The sequence below is a fragment of the Miniopterus natalensis genome, chromosome 9, assembly GCF_054644295.1.
Source record: "Miniopterus natalensis isolate mMinNat1 chromosome 9, mMinNat1.hap1, whole genome shotgun sequence".
NCBI classification, from domain to species: domain Eukaryota; kingdom Metazoa; phylum Chordata; class Mammalia; order Chiroptera; family Miniopteridae; genus Miniopterus; species Miniopterus natalensis.
In genome coordinates this window covers 14412551-14429389 of record NC_142089.1, presented here as the reverse complement: position 1 = coordinate 14429389, position 16839 = coordinate 14412551, and the positions used below count along the sequence as shown (strand labels likewise).

General features: G+C 48.8%; 1 protein-coding gene across 1 annotated transcript; it reads left to right on the top strand.

The window, feature by feature from the left end:
- Positions 1–9967: 9967 nt before the first annotated feature.
- On the top strand, positions 9968–16833 carry ZNF683 (zinc finger protein 683). Its single transcript, XM_016219121.2, is given in 8 exon segments — positions 9968–10081; positions 10725–10929; positions 12688–13355; positions 14665–14793; positions 15821–16037; positions 16040–16123; positions 16126–16151; positions 16828–16833. Coding segments are annotated over 8 exon segments (1449 nt in total).
- Positions 16834–16839: the final 6 nt, after the last annotated feature.

Genomic DNA, 16839 nt, shown 5'->3' with positions numbered 1-16839 from the left:
AGAGCAAGTTAATGACAGAATGGGGCTCTGCCTTATGTCTTCCCACAATCCCAGTTTTCCCTTGTCCAGGAACCCAGAATTTTCCCAAATATTTCCTGAGACTTCATGAAATATTTTAGAAACACAATTTCTAATAAAACTTATTGGAAAAATACATGTATAATAAAAACTAGCCCGGCCGGGCGTGGCTCACCGGTTGAGCGCCGACCTAGGATCTAGGTGATCGGGGTTCGATTCCCGGTCAGGGCACATGCCTGGGTTGCGGGCTGCAGCCGATCAATGACTCTCTCATCATTGATGTTTCCAACTCCCTCTCTCCTTCTCCTTTCCTCTCTCTGAAATCAATAAAGATATATTTTAAAAAATAAAAATAAAAAATAAAAAATAAATACATTTCTATGATTGGTCTTTTCGTGACCTAACTATTGCCTGTCATAAATGGTATGCGGCACCCAAGTGTTATTTGTGCCCCAACTGTAATGGCTGAAATCCGTCACCACATTCTCTTTGAGGCCACATTTCCCATGAGCTGCTCCCAGGCTGTAACCGAGCAGGCAAGGGCAGGGACAAAGGGGCATTCCAGGAGGTAAGGGAGTCCTCTGATGGACAGTTTTGGTGGCGGAATTCCCATTGGCTCTGCTGGAACTTTCTTAGAATTGCAGAGCCTAAGACTTTTCCTGCCCAGCCTTCCTCTGAGCTCCATGGGGCCTCACCTGCACCAGGACCTGCCAGCATGCCTACCTTCCTCTGGCTCCTCGCTCATTTTTCCCTTACAGGTATTTTCCCCAAGAAATCCCTTCCACGTCTAATCCCCTCTTGACTTTGCCTCTCAGAGGACCTGAACTAACACATCAAGATTTCCCACAAGGTTCATGAACTATTCTTCAATGCATAAATGCATTGCTTTATTTCAACAGACATTGCTTCAATTTCATATTAGTGCATTCGCCAGCCACATATTGAGCTGCATTTAATATATTTTGCTATGCTTTGCAACTTGTCTTATCATTTCAGCATGTGCTATTCAATGCTTATTGGGTATTCAAAATAAGAATCAATTTTTGACCATTTCTTGTAGCAGTTAATTTGTAACGGCTCTGTTGTTTTGTGAGAGGCTGGGCTGTCTCTTTTAATCTAGAGGTCATGACCTCCTGGTAGTGTTCTGCTAATTTTCTTACTTTATAAGAAATGAGTTTGAAAAGGGCTGGCCGGAAGCCACCTTAAACATGAGTACCTCCTCAGCTCCTACGCTGCTCAAGGCAATGGCTTTAGGCCGCTCCTTCTGGCTGAGGGTGGAGCAAGGTTGGGATTGTCAGAATCTCCAGGGAACAAGTCCCCCAGAACTTGTGCCTGCCCACCCTGACCAGAGAGGAGGACCCTCAGTTTTGCCTCAGTAAGCCATTTCATGTTGACCCCTTGGGTTTCCTTTGATGTGATGATATTGTTGGATGTCTTGGGGGTTTTGATCAAGATGAGAGTATTTTCAAGTTAACTCAGAAGATTTTTACTATGAATAAAGTCTTAAATTTCCCGCATACACTTTCCAAGGTGTTTTCACAAATTGCTCATTTAGTTCTTAAAATGACTCTGTGACTCCTAGAGTACAGGCCCTGGGGTTAGGCCTGGGTTTAAATTCTAGCTTGTCATGTGACCTTAAAATAATTTAAAATCTTTGAGCCTTATTTTCTTTCCTGTGAAATAGAGATGCTCCCTCCTCTGGAAGGGTGTGGTGAGGTCTTGTGCATTTTAGTGGTGAGCTGGGCAGAGATTGCATCAGACAAGCCCTCGGGGACTCACCCAGGGGGTCTGCGGAGCCACTGAAGCATTTTGAGTAGTTAGTGACATGGTGGAATTACCTTCTCTGCCATGGTCCAGACAGAAGAAATCCTCCTCTTCTGCTTTCTGTGCTCCCTCAACATTTTGTCTCTCTCTCTTTTTAAAAATATGTTTTGCCCGGCTGGGCGTGGCTCAGCAGTTGAGCATTGACCTGGGATGCAGGAGATCAAGGTTTGATTCCCAGTCAGGGAAAATATATAAAGATATATTTAAAATAAAATAAAGTATGTTTTTATTGATGTTAGAGAGAGAGAAGAGAGGAGAGGGAGAGAGAGAGAGAGAAACATGGATGAGCGAGAACCATTGATCAGCTGCCTCCTGCACATCCCCTACTGGGGACTGAGCCCACAACCCGGTCATGTGCCCTGATCAGAAATCAAACCAGTCATGCCCGGCTGGGTGTGGCTCAGCGGTTGAGCATCGACCTAGGATCCAGGCGATCAGGGTTTGATTCCCGGTCAGGGCACATGCCCGGGTTGCGGGCTCGACCAATGACTCTCTCATCATTGATGTTTCTACCTCTCTCTCTCCCTCTTCTTTCCTCTCTCTGAAATCAATAAAAATATATGGGCCAACAAATATTCAACTCCAGGTCTGTCTGACTTCAGAGCCCCAACTCTGAACCATTACGCTCCATTGTTCTAAAAAAAAAAAAAGAGATCAAACCAGTCACCTCTCAGTGTGTGGGATGGCGTTCAGCCAACTGAGCCACATTGGCCAGGGCAACACTTTTTCTCTTAAAGCTCTCACCATTATCCCTTATTGGAGTCTTTTCGATATAGACTGGGAGATTTTGGGTGGGCAGAGCAGATGTGGAGTCTCCTGAGGTTCAGACACTATGGTTAGCTATTGTAACTAATCCTGTATGAACATGCATGTACAAGTTTTTGTATGAATGTGCTTTCAATTTTCTTGGAGGTATATCTATCTATCTATCATCTATCTATCTATCTATCTATCTATCTATCTATCTATCTATCTATCTATCTATCATCTATCTATCTATCTATCTATCTATCTATCTATCTATCTATCTATCATCTATCTATCATCTATCTATCTATCTATCTATCTATCTATCTATCTATCTATCTATCTATCTATCTATCTATCTATCATCTATCATCATCATCTATCTATATCTATCATCATCTATCTATCAAGAGTAGAATTGTGGGGTCATATGGTAACTCTCTGTTTAACTTTTTGAAGAACTGGCAAACTTTTCCAGAGTGGCTGCACCATTTTGCATTCCCACCAGCAGTGTATAAGGATTCCAATTTCTCCACATTGTCACCAACACTTGTATTTTATTATATTTTTTAAATATTACAACCATCGTAGTGGGTGCAAAATGGTAATTCATTGTGGTTTTAATCTGCATTTCCCTAATGACTTACCTTGGTGGAACATTTTTTATGTGCTATTGGTCATTTGTATATCTTTTTTGGAGAAATGTTTGTACATATACTTTACTTGTTTTCTTTTCTTTTAAAAAAATTAACTTCAATAGACCTTTCAGGAATTGGTAGATGGAATAAATTTTTTTAAGTGTTAAACACTTATTATAAATAGAATGTATGTATGTTGTTAAAGAGTATAGAAAACTAAAATAAAAAGTGAAATGAAAAAGTAGAAATAGTTCCCCCCTTTTTTTATTCTCAACTGAGGATATTTTTTTCATTGCTTTTTCAGAGAGAGTAGAAGGGACAGAGGGAGTGGGAGACATCGATGTGAGAGAGACACATTGATTGCTTACCTCCTGCCCTTGCCCTGACTGGAGCTGGGGATCGAGCCTGTAACTGGAGTGCGGGCCCTCGGCCGGAATCAAACCTGGGACTCATTAGTCTACAGGCGGATGCTCTAACCACTGAGCCAAATGAGCTAGGGTTAGGATTTCTCTTTTTAATTAAAGTATAGTTGACATACAATATTAGTTTCAGGTATACGACATAGTGATTCTACTATTTTGCTTGTTTTTATTTGTCCTTTATTATTGAGTTGTAAGAATTGTTTATATATTCTGTATACAAGTTCTTGTGAGATACATGATTTGAAAATATTTTTCCCATTTTATAGGTCGTCTTTTCACTTAAAAAAATTTATTGAGGTAAAATTCAAGCAAAATAAAACCAACAATTTAAAGTGAATAATTCCGCCTGGCTGGGCGTGGCTCAGTGGTTGAGCATCGATCTAGGATCCAGGAGATCGTGGTTCGATTCCCAGTCAGGGCACATGCAGGGGCTGCGGGCTCGCAGCCAATTAATGACTCTCTCATCATTGCTGTTTCAACTATCTCTCCCTCTCCCTTCCTCTCTCTGAAGTCAATAAAAGATATAAAAAAATAAAGTTGCATTTGATTTGTTAAAAATAAATAATAAATAAATAAAGTGAATAATTCCTTGGGGCGGTAAACACACAATACAATATACAGTTGATGTATTGTAGAATTGTATACCTGAAACCTGTATAATTTTATTAAGCAATGTCACCCCAATTAATTCAATAAATAAAATAAAATAAAGTGAACAATTTACTGGCATTTAGTACATTCACAGTGTTGTGCTTCTAGGACCACCTGTATCTGTTCTAAAACATTTCCATATTTTTTCTAATCTGATGCCTTTTATTTACTTTTCTTGCCTTATTGCCCAGGCTAGAACCTCCAGGCAATGTTGAGTAGAAGTGTGAGTGGATATCCTAGTCCTGTTCCTGATCTGAGGGTGAAAGCAACAAGGTTTTCACAGTTAACTATGAAGTTGGTGGTGTCCTTTTTATAGATGACCTTGTGAGGATGAGGAAGTTTCCTATTCCTAGTTGGGTAAGTGTTTTTATTATGAAAGGGTGTTAAATTTTGCCAAGTGCATTTTCTGCATCTATTGAGTTGATTGTGTGGTTTTGGTTCTTCATTCTATTCACATAGTGTATTACATTAATTGATTTTTGGATGTTAAACCACTTCTGGTAGAAATCCCATTTGGTCATGGTGTATAATCCTCCTTTTGTGGTCCTGGATCCTATTTGTTTATATTTTGCTGTGGATTTTCCCATCTACATTCGCAAGGGATATTAGCCTTGATTTCTTGTGACCTTTTCGGTTTTGGTATAAGGGTAATACTGGTCTCATAGAACGAGTTGGGAAGTGTTCCCTCCTCTTCTATTTTTTGGAAGAATTTGTACAGAATTGATATTAATTCTTTGAATGTTTGGTAGACTCCATTTGAGTTGTATCTTTGGAGACAGCTGAAAACATGGGAAGTCCTGGGCGTCCAGGACCTTGGGCAGAGGCAGCTGAATGTGGCACACAGATCTGTCCTGATTGGTGGGCACATTATTTTAAAACATTTGAACCGACTTTGAAAAAAATCTAGAAAAGTCAGAATCTGGCAATACTGGCCCTTAATTATAATGAGTCATGGCAAATGGCCCCTGGTCCCTGGTTTGCCTCAGTCGCCATCTCTCTGTGTTAAGCCTGACACCAAAGCTGAGTGTCAGGTACCATCTGTATCATATTTATTTCTGGACCACTTTATGTTAACTCCATGGCCAGTGTAAGTGTTTGAGTTGATGATACCTGGTTACCTCTATTGTTTGTTTGCTCATCTATAAAATGAGGACATTAATAATTCTTACCTTGGAAGATTTTGAGGAAGATTAGATGATTGCAAAGAGGTTTGACATATAGGAGGCACTCTATAAATTTACCCTTTGCTTTTTCCTGACTGTATAGTATTCTGTTGCATGGCCATACATAATGCGTAGCACTCCTCTAATGGTGGACATAAAGGTGGACTTCAAATTTTCCCTGTTTCACACAAGGCTGGAAAGAGCATCCATGTACATAGTATGCAGTGTTGCAGGGTAGTTAAGAGTATATTAGCTCCAGTGGATTTGAATCCCAGCTATGTGACCTCTTTTTATCTCCTATCCTCTTAGAATGGTAGCGATGACAGGGTGGGTGGGATGACCTCGGAATTTGTTTAAAGACATATCTGCAAATTTTTCCGCAGGAAGGCTGAAAAGTCACAGGTGGGTGCAGGGGAAGATGCAAGAGTTTGGAGGCCTCTTCTGCAAATGTGAGAGTTGGTACACCCTATCTCAGGATCTCTCCACCCTAGGGTGTGAAGCCAAAGGCCAACTCATTGCATCTGACAGATTGACTGTTGGGCTGTCCAGGGAGATGAGATAAGTAGCTGTCAGGCAGAGGGAGGGAGGTGTCAACCACAGAACAAAGAGGTGAGAGCACTGTGGACTGGGCTGAGCTCCCCACCCTCAACCTGTCCTTAGAGTCCACACACAGCTGTTTAACCCTCTGGACCAATGATGGACTCAGACCCCTTCCTGGACTCCTTCCCTGGCGCCCTTCTGAAGTATCCATGCAACAGAGCCCTGTGACTAAACTAGCTGGCAGCCAGCTGACTGGCCTCAAGGTTGGAGGTTGCAGTGGTTATGAATTGGAGAGTTTCTGAGGTTTTCAAAGAGGAAGTAGGGCTTCTGTCTGTAGCCTATTCCTTCTCTTTGTTACTGCACAAGCCAGCCTGACACCCTTGGCTCTACTTTGTGTCCTAAACCCTCACTCTAAAAATAATAAGCCCTGATGGTTGCACACCACTTCCTATTTCAGCAACATCCATCAAGCCTTCTGATAACTGGATTGTAAATTCCAAGGTTTGGGTCATGTTCCTATGGCTATATTTCCATCAACTAGTCCAACGCCTGATACACTGTTGCTAATCAAGAAATATGTGAATGAATAAGTGAATGAATGAATGACAGGTTCTTGGAGTGCTTGCAGAGTGCCAGGTGCTAATTCCACTGGCTTGTTTCCCAAGTCCTTAACTTGAGCCTCTGTCCATCTTGATTTTTCTGGGGAGTCCTTTGGCTCCTGAAGGGAATACAGACTCTACTATATCACATTTCAGCCCTCTTTACTTCTTCATAGGTGCCCCTCCAGCAATTCTTCCCTGAGCTCTCCTTCCCCTCTGGGGATGTCACAGCCCCAACTTGGGTTATGTGACCTTGAGTTGGTCACTTTCCTTCTCACAGTGTCTGTTTTCTTGCTTGTAAAACAGGATAATTGCATCTGTCTTGCAGGGTCATTGTGCTGACTGAGTTAAACAAGCATGTTGAAGTGGTTTGCATGGTTCCTGGCACATGGTGAGGGTGGAATGCCTAGAGCAATTATTATTGTGGTGTGTAGACTGGGGAAGACTGCATTGGATGCGAGCAATGGTCTCCAACCAGGGTTAACGAACAAAGCAATTAAGCTGAATATAGTTCATTTCTCCAAGAATGCTGCCCAGATTCTGGTCTTCCAAAGCGAGCCAGAAACATCCATCACAATTTTAACACTTTTAGGAAGCCAACTTGCAGATACTTGCCCACTTAGGCAAATATTGATTTCCAATATTAACTGTAACCCACATTTGTCAAGTACTTGCTTTGGACCAGAGTTTTATGTGAATTATCTTGAGGAATCTTCAAAAGAACCCTGTGATGAAAAAACTATTATTATTCCATTTGACCGATGAGATAAGAAGCACACAAAAGTTAAATGACTTGCCCTAAGTTTACAGAGCTAGGTTCCCAGTTAAGAGGCCATGACTCCCCCTACTTAGTTTGGCTCAGTGGTTAGAGCATCGCCCTGCCGACTGAGTTCAATTCCAGCCAAGGGCAAGTACCTCGGTTGCAGGCTCTATCCCCAGCCCTGGTGAGGGCACCTGCAGGAGGCAACCAATCAATGTGTCTCTCTCACATTGATGTGTGTGTCTCTCTCTCTCCCCCACTCCTTCCCTCTCTTCCACTCTCTCTAAAAACCGATGGAAAAATATCCTTGAGTGAGGACTGAAAAAAAAAAGAGAAAGTGTGAGGGATGGCAGTGGGGGTGGGCTGACATTGTTAAGGGACACTGGCATCCGAGGGTTGACATAGAGAGCTCTTGGCTACTTGCTGTGTGACTGGATGAGTTGTTTACTCTCTCTGAGCTTCTGTTCCTTCATCATAAGGATAATAAAATCAATTGCACAGGCTTATTGTGAAAATTAAATAAGACAAAGCTTATAAGGGCCCTAGCACAGTGCCGGGCACACAGTGAGCTGTTTGCAAAGGTAGCTATCTGCTATGATCCTGGGGACATTCCTGCCTGAGCCCTGTTGCCCCATCTTCTTTTCTGGGCATGTGCAATGCAGGCGTCTTGGCTGTGAGCTGTAGACACCACATCAGGAGGACTGAAGGAGAAAAGGAATTCATTTAAAAGATGTGGAGGGCCCGAGCCGGTTTTGCTCAGTGGTTAGCGCGTCGGCCCGCAGACCGAGGGGTCCTGGGCTCAATTCTGGTCAAGGGCATGTATCTTGGTTGCAGGTTCATCCCCAGCCCTGGTTGGGGTGCATGCAGGAGGGAACCAATCAATGTTTCTCTCTCTCTCTGTCTCTCTCTGTCTCTCTCTCTGTCTCTCTCTCTTCCACTCTCTGAAAAGCAATGGAAAAAATATCCTCAGGTGAGGATTTAAAAAAAAAAGATATTGAGGAAGCTCACAGAGCCAGGCTTAGATAGGAGGCTCCATCAAGGGAGACTGGGAGCCCCCAGGCCCACACACCCCAGGACCAGCCAGAGTTCTCTGCAACACTCTCCTGCTCAGGGTTCTCTGAGAGCCAGAGATAGCAACCCCCACTCCTCCTCACCCCCACGTAGGGAAATCCCAATGGCCCAGTTCACGGTGGACCAAAAATCAGCATATTCAATTAATGCCAAACACACCCATTTGGACGGAGCACCTCTCTGTGCCAGGCACTTTGTCATTCAGTCTGCGAAAAGGGTTTGGTGCACATGGAGCACTCTGAGCCTCGCAGTAACTTGGGGTCGCTGAGGAGGTGTTCAGCCACCAGCCGGGGACCACTGCATTAGAGCTGAAACATGATGTGGGAAAAGGGAGGGACGCTCAACCCGTCCTTACAGTGTCCCCAAAACAAAACCAAAACAAACACAAAGATTCAGCACGAGGTGGGCAGCTCCTCCCGTCAGGCCTCAGCGCCCCCAGCCCGCCTGCCTGCGCCCTCCTTGCTATTTCTGGCAACTTCAAACGTAGCACCTTCCTGTCGTCTGTCGCACCCACGGGGGCCAAGCCACAGGCAGCGGCTGCCCACTCGCCTGCCCGCCGGGTCCCTCCTTCCCCGGTCAGAGGAGACTTCTGCAGAGCCAGGCGAGGAGCCTCACGCAGGAGGCCCTTTTTCTGGGGTATTTGTTCTGAGACCTGGGGCTGGGTTGGGAGGAGTTGGGAAAAAGAGAAAGGGGTCTGGGTTTTGATGGGTGCCTGGGTCCCCAGGGACACTTGGGATAAAGAGGGAAGGGTAGTTACTGAGAAAAAGGGGAAGGGCCTTGGGGCACGTGCTGAGCCGAGGTGGTCCCGGGGCTTTGCGGCCTTCAGTGAAAGACGGCAGAGAAGTGAGGTGCTAACAGCAGACAGCCGAGCACCCAAGGCATCTTCCCGGCAGGCCAGTGAGGGGGCCTGAGGGACTCTTGGCCCACTCTCTTACGCTGACCCCGGTGAGAGAGCTGAGCGGGGCAATCTGGGTGGCAGGACACTGGGGTTTCCTTAGCCACCCAGAAAAGCTGTGTGGATGAGCAAGGATGCAGGGGCTCTGCGTGGTGGACAGTCCCCTTGGTGGGGAGCCTGTGGTTGTAGAGTCATGGAGTCATGAGTCCCTCCCAGCACGGAGGAGAGTGGCTTCTCAATTCCCTGTGGCCCCGAGCAGTCTGGAATATTCCCTCAGGTCTCCGAGCTCACCTGGGAATAATCTTCATGATGACCTTGCTCTCCCCGCTCTTCCCCAGGGAAGGGAATCAGGCCGGCTCTGCTTCCCACCTCTGACTGGCTAGTCTCCATTCTATCCGCTTCCTGCACCTACCAGGAGCACAGCATCGGCTTCTAAATATCAGCACTGGGAGAGGCCTTGCCCATCAGCCAGTCCAACCTGCCCATTTTGCAGGTAGGGAAACTGAGGCCAGGAAGGCACTGACTGGCTCAAGGTCACGCGGTGGTTTAATGGGAGGGCCAGCCCTTGAAACCGTGATATTTGGAGAATCTTTACTGATCACCTGTGACTGACTTGTCTTCCCAGGAGGTAGCGGCGGCATGAAGGGCGAACCTGCTCCAGAACTGGATTGTTGCCACAAGACTAAGCCCCTGAGGAGCACAGGGAGCTCCCTGTCCCCCAGCCTGGACCTCCAGCCCTGCCAAGACGACCAGGTACCGTGGAATCCCAGCCCTATCTTTGAGGCCAGCCTGCTTATGGAGGGAGGGGACATTAGGAGGAAATGGGGGGAAATATGAAGAGACCTGGATTCCCATCATCCCCTGGTCCTGAGCGCCCTTACCCCAGCACATCATGGGGATGGGCCCTGGAGGTGCCAGGGACCCTCTCCCGTGCCCTAGGGGCCAGACTCTCCTGTGGGCCATGAGAAATGGACAGGACCAGGCAGGAGGCTTGGTGATATGGTCTTGGCCTTGGCCTTAGGGCCCATCTTGTGGGCTTTACAGTAGTGATGAGGATTTTCTCCAAGTTCACCTTGGCTCCATGCAAAAGAGAGTAGATGGTCTGAGACATAGTGGGACCAGGGTGGTTAGGAAAGGAGGTGGGAGGGAGAATGCTAAGTAAGGGGCTCTAGGAGCAGGGGGAAGGTAATTCTGGGATAAGTATGAAAGTCCCTTGGGAAAGAAATCTTTGAATGAGGGAAAGGGAAGCCATTTGAATGACAGATATGATGAGGGTGAGCGGTTCTTAGCTTCTTCTCCCCCTTTGGAAACCAAACTAGGGGTGAGATCATCCCAGGGACCCAGGAGTCACAGCCCCCAGCCCCTTGACCCTTGACCCTTGACCCTTGCCCTCCAGGTCTTCGCAGACTGCAGGCTACTTCCAGACACAGTGGACATCCATGGCCCATCCTGTGCCAGTTGGCAGTGCCCCTTGCCATTGGCACCGACCAGGTCTGCCCTGCTGGCCTACCCCCAGGGCCTGGACCTCTACCTATGTTCCCTGCAGCCGGCACCCCTGGGCACAGCCCCACAGGGTCTCAGAGAGGACTCCTTGAGCATGAGTAAGCACAGGCCATGGGGCTGCACCTTGGAGAAGGCTGGAGGTGGGGGGCACTGTTAGGTTCCAGGATGGGAGGGGGAGGGAACCCAGTTTCACTGGTAAGGACAGAGCCTCAGGCACACTTGACTAGCACATTTTGGCCTGGATTTTTGACCTAGGGTTCCAGGGGACTTTCAAGGTGGTGACACCTGAGCCAGAGGAGCTGGGCAGTGGCTTTCTCGGGCATGGGTATGGTATTTGGTGTAGGTGGGTTGAGGATGGCACTTGCCTACCTGTTTGAGCTATAGGAGTCTTTATTATGAGTAAGGAGCACTGACTGGGAGTTGGGGGGGTAGTTCTGGTGCTGTCCTTTTAGCTCAAAGACCTTGGGAACATCACTGAAGCTAGTTTCTTCTTCCATAAAAGTCAGCTCTTTCTATCCCCATGTTCTAGGCTTGTTGCGATGTGATATACCATTCCTTTAGGCCACTGTGACCTCCTGGAGGGCAGCGACTGTGTTGCTGTGTCCTTTATCACCTCCCTCCCTCCTCACCCCCCACAAGAGCACAGAGTGAAACACCTCAGTCACTGGTTGAGTGACTAAATGAGAATCCAAGCAGACAATCTACATTTTAATATTTTTTCTTTTTAGTATTTTACTTTATATCACTCCTGGTTAGCTCCTACCTCACTGGCTATTGCATCTCAGTCCCCCTTGCTAAGCTCATCTCTACCTACCTCCTAAATATTCACCTGTTCAGTCCAGGTCCCTTCCCTTCCCTTCCCTTCCCTTCCCTTCCCTTCCCTTCCCTTCCCTTCCCTTCCCTTCCCTTCCCTTCCCTTCCCTTCCCTTCCCTCCCCTTCCCTTCCCTCCCCTCCCCTCCCCTCCCCTCCCCTCCCCTCCCCTCCCCTCCCCTCCCCTCCCCTCCCCCCTCCCCCCTCCCCCCTCCCCCCTCCCCCCTCCCCTCCCCTCTCCCCCCCTCCCCTCCCCTCCCCTCCCCTCCCCTCCCCTCCCCTCCCCTCCCCTCCCCTCCCCTCCCCTCCCCTCCCCTCCCCCCTCCCCCCTCCCCCCTCCCCTCCCCTCTCCCCCCCTCCCCTCCCCTCCCCTCCCCTCCCCTCCCCTCCCCTCCCCTCCCCTCCCCTCCCCTCCCCTCCCCTTTCCCTTCTCTGCTCTCCTCTTCTCTCTCTTCTTTTTTTAGTTAACATCTCACTTTAGTTTTTTAACTTTATTTATTTATTTTATTGTTGACAACATTACAGATGTCCCCTTTTCTCCCCATTGAACCCTCCCCCCCGTCTCCTGTTCCCTTAATTTAGGGTAGCTCTGTGTGATAGAACTTCCCGTGTTAATGGGAATGTCTATACCTGTGCTGTCTAATACCATACCTATTGAGCCTTTTAAATGTGGCTAGTGCCATCAAGGAGCTGCATTTTTAAATTGTATTTATTTTAATTAGTTTTAGGTGTCCATTAGGGACACAGCAGACTTAGTGTCATCCTCATGTGATATCATCTGGGCCCCTGGCACCCAAATTTATATCTCCAGCTCAGACCTCTCCTTGAAACTCTAAACCAATTCATCCCACCGCCCAACTACTGGCCGCTGTTCTTGGCAAGTGCAGTTACAGACCAGGGAAGTCCAGATCGGGGACCGCCTTCCCCCAGGCAACCGAGAGGCCTGCAGGCTGGAGCTCTCCCCCAGCCCCAGCGGGCAGGTTGGATGGGGCGCAGGGCTTCGTCCCAGCCTGCGAACCCTGACCGGCTTCCCTTTCCTTCTCAGAGCACCAGCCACCAGGGCCACATGGCGGCTCCCCCGGTGACGAGAAACTCCCATCCAAGTACCCTCTGAGCAGGGACAAGATGGGAAGCCAGCAGGAAAGAGCTGATGAGGAGGCCCTCTACCCATCCTTCTCTCCTCACAGCAGCTCTTCCCCAGCTCCCTGGCAGCAGAGAAAGTGCCCCAGCCCCCTGGCTTTCTGCTCCTGCCCCCCACCCATTCCCATCTCCAAGGAACTCCCATTCCGCCTTCACCCCCTCTGTCCTGCGTATCCATTTCTCCTGCCTCCACCTTACCTGTTCACCTATGGGGTCTCACCTTCTGTCCAGTGTCACCCCCTCTTCCTGTTGCCCCAAGACACTTTCTACCCCACCATGGCTGTGCCCAGCACGCTGATGAGTGTCAGTGACCCTGGGCACCACAGCTCTTGGGGGGAGACCCTGCATCCCTACCCAGGGACCTCCCAAGCCTCTGGCCAAACCCAACTTCCCCAGGCCCGGGGTCCAGGCCCTGGAGCTGCCAGGCCCTCCTGGCCAAGGCCGGAGCAGGCTCGCAGGGCGGCTCCAGCGAAGCGGGCCCCCCTGCCTTACCCGCTGAAGAAGGAGAATGGCAAGATCCTGTACGAATGCAACGTGTGCAGCAAGAGCTTCGGGCAGCTCTCCAACCTCAAGGTATTGGCCTCCTGGCTCCACTGCCCCCCCTCAGCACCCTTCAGTGGCTGCCCCCTCCCTTCCTACTTTTAGCATCAAGGACCTTAAAGCCAGAGGGAACTCCTGGGCTGCAGCTAGGCTGTGACCTTGGATGGTTCATTTGGCCCCTCAGTTTCATATCTGTAGAGAGAAGATATAAGACGGCTACCAAAGTCCTCTCTACCCTAAAAAACTGTCTATGAAATCATCTCATTTAAGTTAAAAATAGAGAAACTGAGGATCCTAATGGGAAGTTTGCCCAAGGTCACTTTGATTTAATGGTGGAGGTAGGCCTCGATCTCAGTCTCTCAGCATCTAGTGCAAAGCCCTTTCCTGAACAACCACCCTTTTTGGATTCTCAGTTAAGCCTCCTCGTGTTTGTTTGTTTGTTTGAAGTTCAGCGGGAGAACAGGTAGATTTTAGTGAGTCTACACCACAGAACTGACAGCCAGCCCTTTTCAAGTGGGATCCCACAAATCAGTCGGTACCATTGTCTTCCATCAGAGGGCAGCCATGGGCACACCTCTGTGTGTCAGCAAAGATGGGCAGCTATGCACAAGTCAGCACTGCTGAGGCTGAGGAAAGGTTATGATTACTGGGGGGAGATCCCTTCTTGATCCTCTAGGGCAGGGGTGAGGAACGTCTGGCCCGCGGGCCATATGTGGCCCACAAAATCATTTAGTCTGACTCTGCCAAGGCAACCAACCACAGGTGAGACTTGAAATCCCATAAGTCTAGGTGCCTTTTTCATAGTTAATTTTTAAGTTGATAATTTTGTGTTGCCCACGAATGACATTATAAACATCCAAATGGCCCTTGGCAGAAGAAAGGTTCTCCATCCCTCTCTAGGGCATGAGTTCTTAAACTTTAAAGAGCATTAAACTACTAGAAGAGCTAGTAAACATGCAGATTCCTAGGTCCCAGCCCTAGAGATTCTAATTCAGCTGATCAGGGTGAGAATCTGCAGTTTTAATGTACTCCCAGGTGCTGCTGATGCTTTTGGTCTGTGGACCACAAATTAAGAAGCGTTACTCAGTATATATATGTATATGCCCCTTACCTGGCTTCTTACCATTGCCATCCTCCCTCCCTTAGGGCAACAGAAAGAGGGGGTGTCCTGAGGAATGGAAGAGAGGCCCTAAGGGGGGTGGTGACGGAGAGGCAAGGGGGTTGAGAAGCCTCAACACCAAAATGAAGTCCTGTGGAAGTGTGGGTAGAGATTCAGAGAGGACCCCAGGCCCTGCTTGAGGGCTCTGGGCAGCTGGCAGCATTTCTCCCACATCTGGCTCAGGTCCATCTGCGTGTACACAGCGGGGAGCGCCCGTTTCAGTGTGCCCTGTGCCAGAAGAGCTTCACACAGCTCGCCCACCTGCAGAAGCACCACCTGGTGCACACTGGAGAGCGGCCCTACAAGTGCCTGGTGAGACCCTCTCCCCTTCTCCTGTACTCCTGCAGGTAGGCAAGAAGGAGTCCAGGTCCCTGGGGGGATGGCACCTGCGGCCTCCATCCCCAGCCCTCCTGAGCAAGTAGAGGCGAGGGTGGGGGGAGGGAGGGAGATGGAGGAGGGTAAAAATGACCCCTCTTAGCCTAGAAGGGCCAGGATGTGACACCGAAGGTCACTCATGGGGTCTGGGGTGGGGAATAGAGATGCAAGTCTGTGGAGGGAAGATAATAAAGTTGGGGGGCTTGGGGAGTGGATACCCATTACCTTCTTTCCTGCATTGCTGGAGGAGTTGATGCCATAATGTGTGGAGAGTGTACAAACACTGCATATAAGTAACATCAGCTCTCTCCTTCTTTGAGCCTCTCCACATCCCTCGGGAGGTCAGAAGGGTAGGGACTCTTTCCCTGTTTTACAGAAGCAGAAATGAAAGCAGCATAGTGGTTATGAGTCTGGGCTATATGGATTCAAGTCCTTGCTCAGCCTCCAACTTGCTGTGTGACCTTTGGCTAGTGGATTCACTCCTCTGAACCTCTGCTTTCTCACTGTCATATAGGAGTTGTACTAGTGCTTAGTTGTGCATCTCCAGGGTCCTGGGGAAGACTGCATGAGACCGATTCCTAGCATGTGGCTGCTCCCAGTCCATGTTAATTACGCCCACTGAAGCTGCAGCCCCACTCATAAAAGTTCCATGTGATTATTTCGTTCAGTCTATCATACCGATGGGGTTAGGTATTAAAAGTCACATGTTCCCAATAAGGAGAACAAGGCTCAGAGAGGGGAAGTCACCTATACAAGGTCATGCAGGGAGTAAAAAAACCAGAACACTAACCCAGGTCTGCCTGGTTCCAATGTGCCAGACACTGTGGGTTCCAGGGTGGAATCCTGGGGTGGGGGGAGCTTCCGAGCCTGTATTACAGGAAGGTGGGAGGGGTGTAGGGAGGGCGAACAGAGATCCTGAGCCAGCTGGGTGGACAGAACTGATGCCAGTGCTCATTTCCATCAGATGTGCCACAAGCGCTTCAGCAGCTCCAGCAACCTCAAGGCCCACCTGCGCCTGCACTCAGGGGCCCAGTCCTTCCAACGCAGTGTCTACCCGAGTCACTTCACCCAGAACGTTCATCTGAAGCTGCACCATCGGCTGCACACTCCACAGCCCTGTAGCCTAGCTCATACCCACCTACCTCTGGCGTCTCTCACCTGCCTTGTCCGGTGGCACCAGGGGCACTAGATTTTGTGATGGCACCATCAGAGAGGCAGACTGGCTGGGATGCAGACAAGATCAAGGTGTCTTCAGCATCTCAGGGAAACCAAGGGCAGCCAACCTGAGTAGTGGTGTCAGAACTGCTCTGGGGAGGGGGCAGGGGCAGAGCAATTAAACGATTTTCTCTACAACCAGTTGAGGCCTCCTGAGCTTCAACAATGGAGGGGGAAGCCACCGTGTATTTGCCAGACTTCACACCTCACCTTGGAGTGGGTCAAGAGACAGGCAGGAAGAGTCTGTGCGGTCCACACATGGAATGGGTGCCTGCAGTCATCTACCTTTGGCTTGGGCTTGGGTTCTGCTCCCTCTTGGGACCAGGCCCTTCATCTCAGCTCACTGATGGGCAATCCAGCCTTCCAGGACTCTGCGAGGTGCAGATTGTGCTGCCAAGCAGGGGCCACATTGCCCTCTGATCTGTCCAAATGTCTGTCTGCTGCTTCCCACCATCTTCTTGTCTTAGTTCTTAGCAGACCCTTGTGCCCCCTCAACTGGTTACTCCCTGCCATGCATGGCCTGTACATGCCAGGACTGAACTCCCTGTGTGGGCAGGAACACAGGATGTCAGTGAACATCATGACCGAAAAGCATGATGTCCCATGTGCCAGCACCAGTCACCACAGAGGGCAAAGGGCTAAGGAGGTGCTGGGCTCAGGGAAGGAGTAGAGGCCCTGCAAGGACTACAGGCAGGGAAGAACTAGCAAAGAGAGCCTGGGGATCTGAGACCCTCTTGATGGCCTTTCTTCCTGCAGTCCTAGAGGATC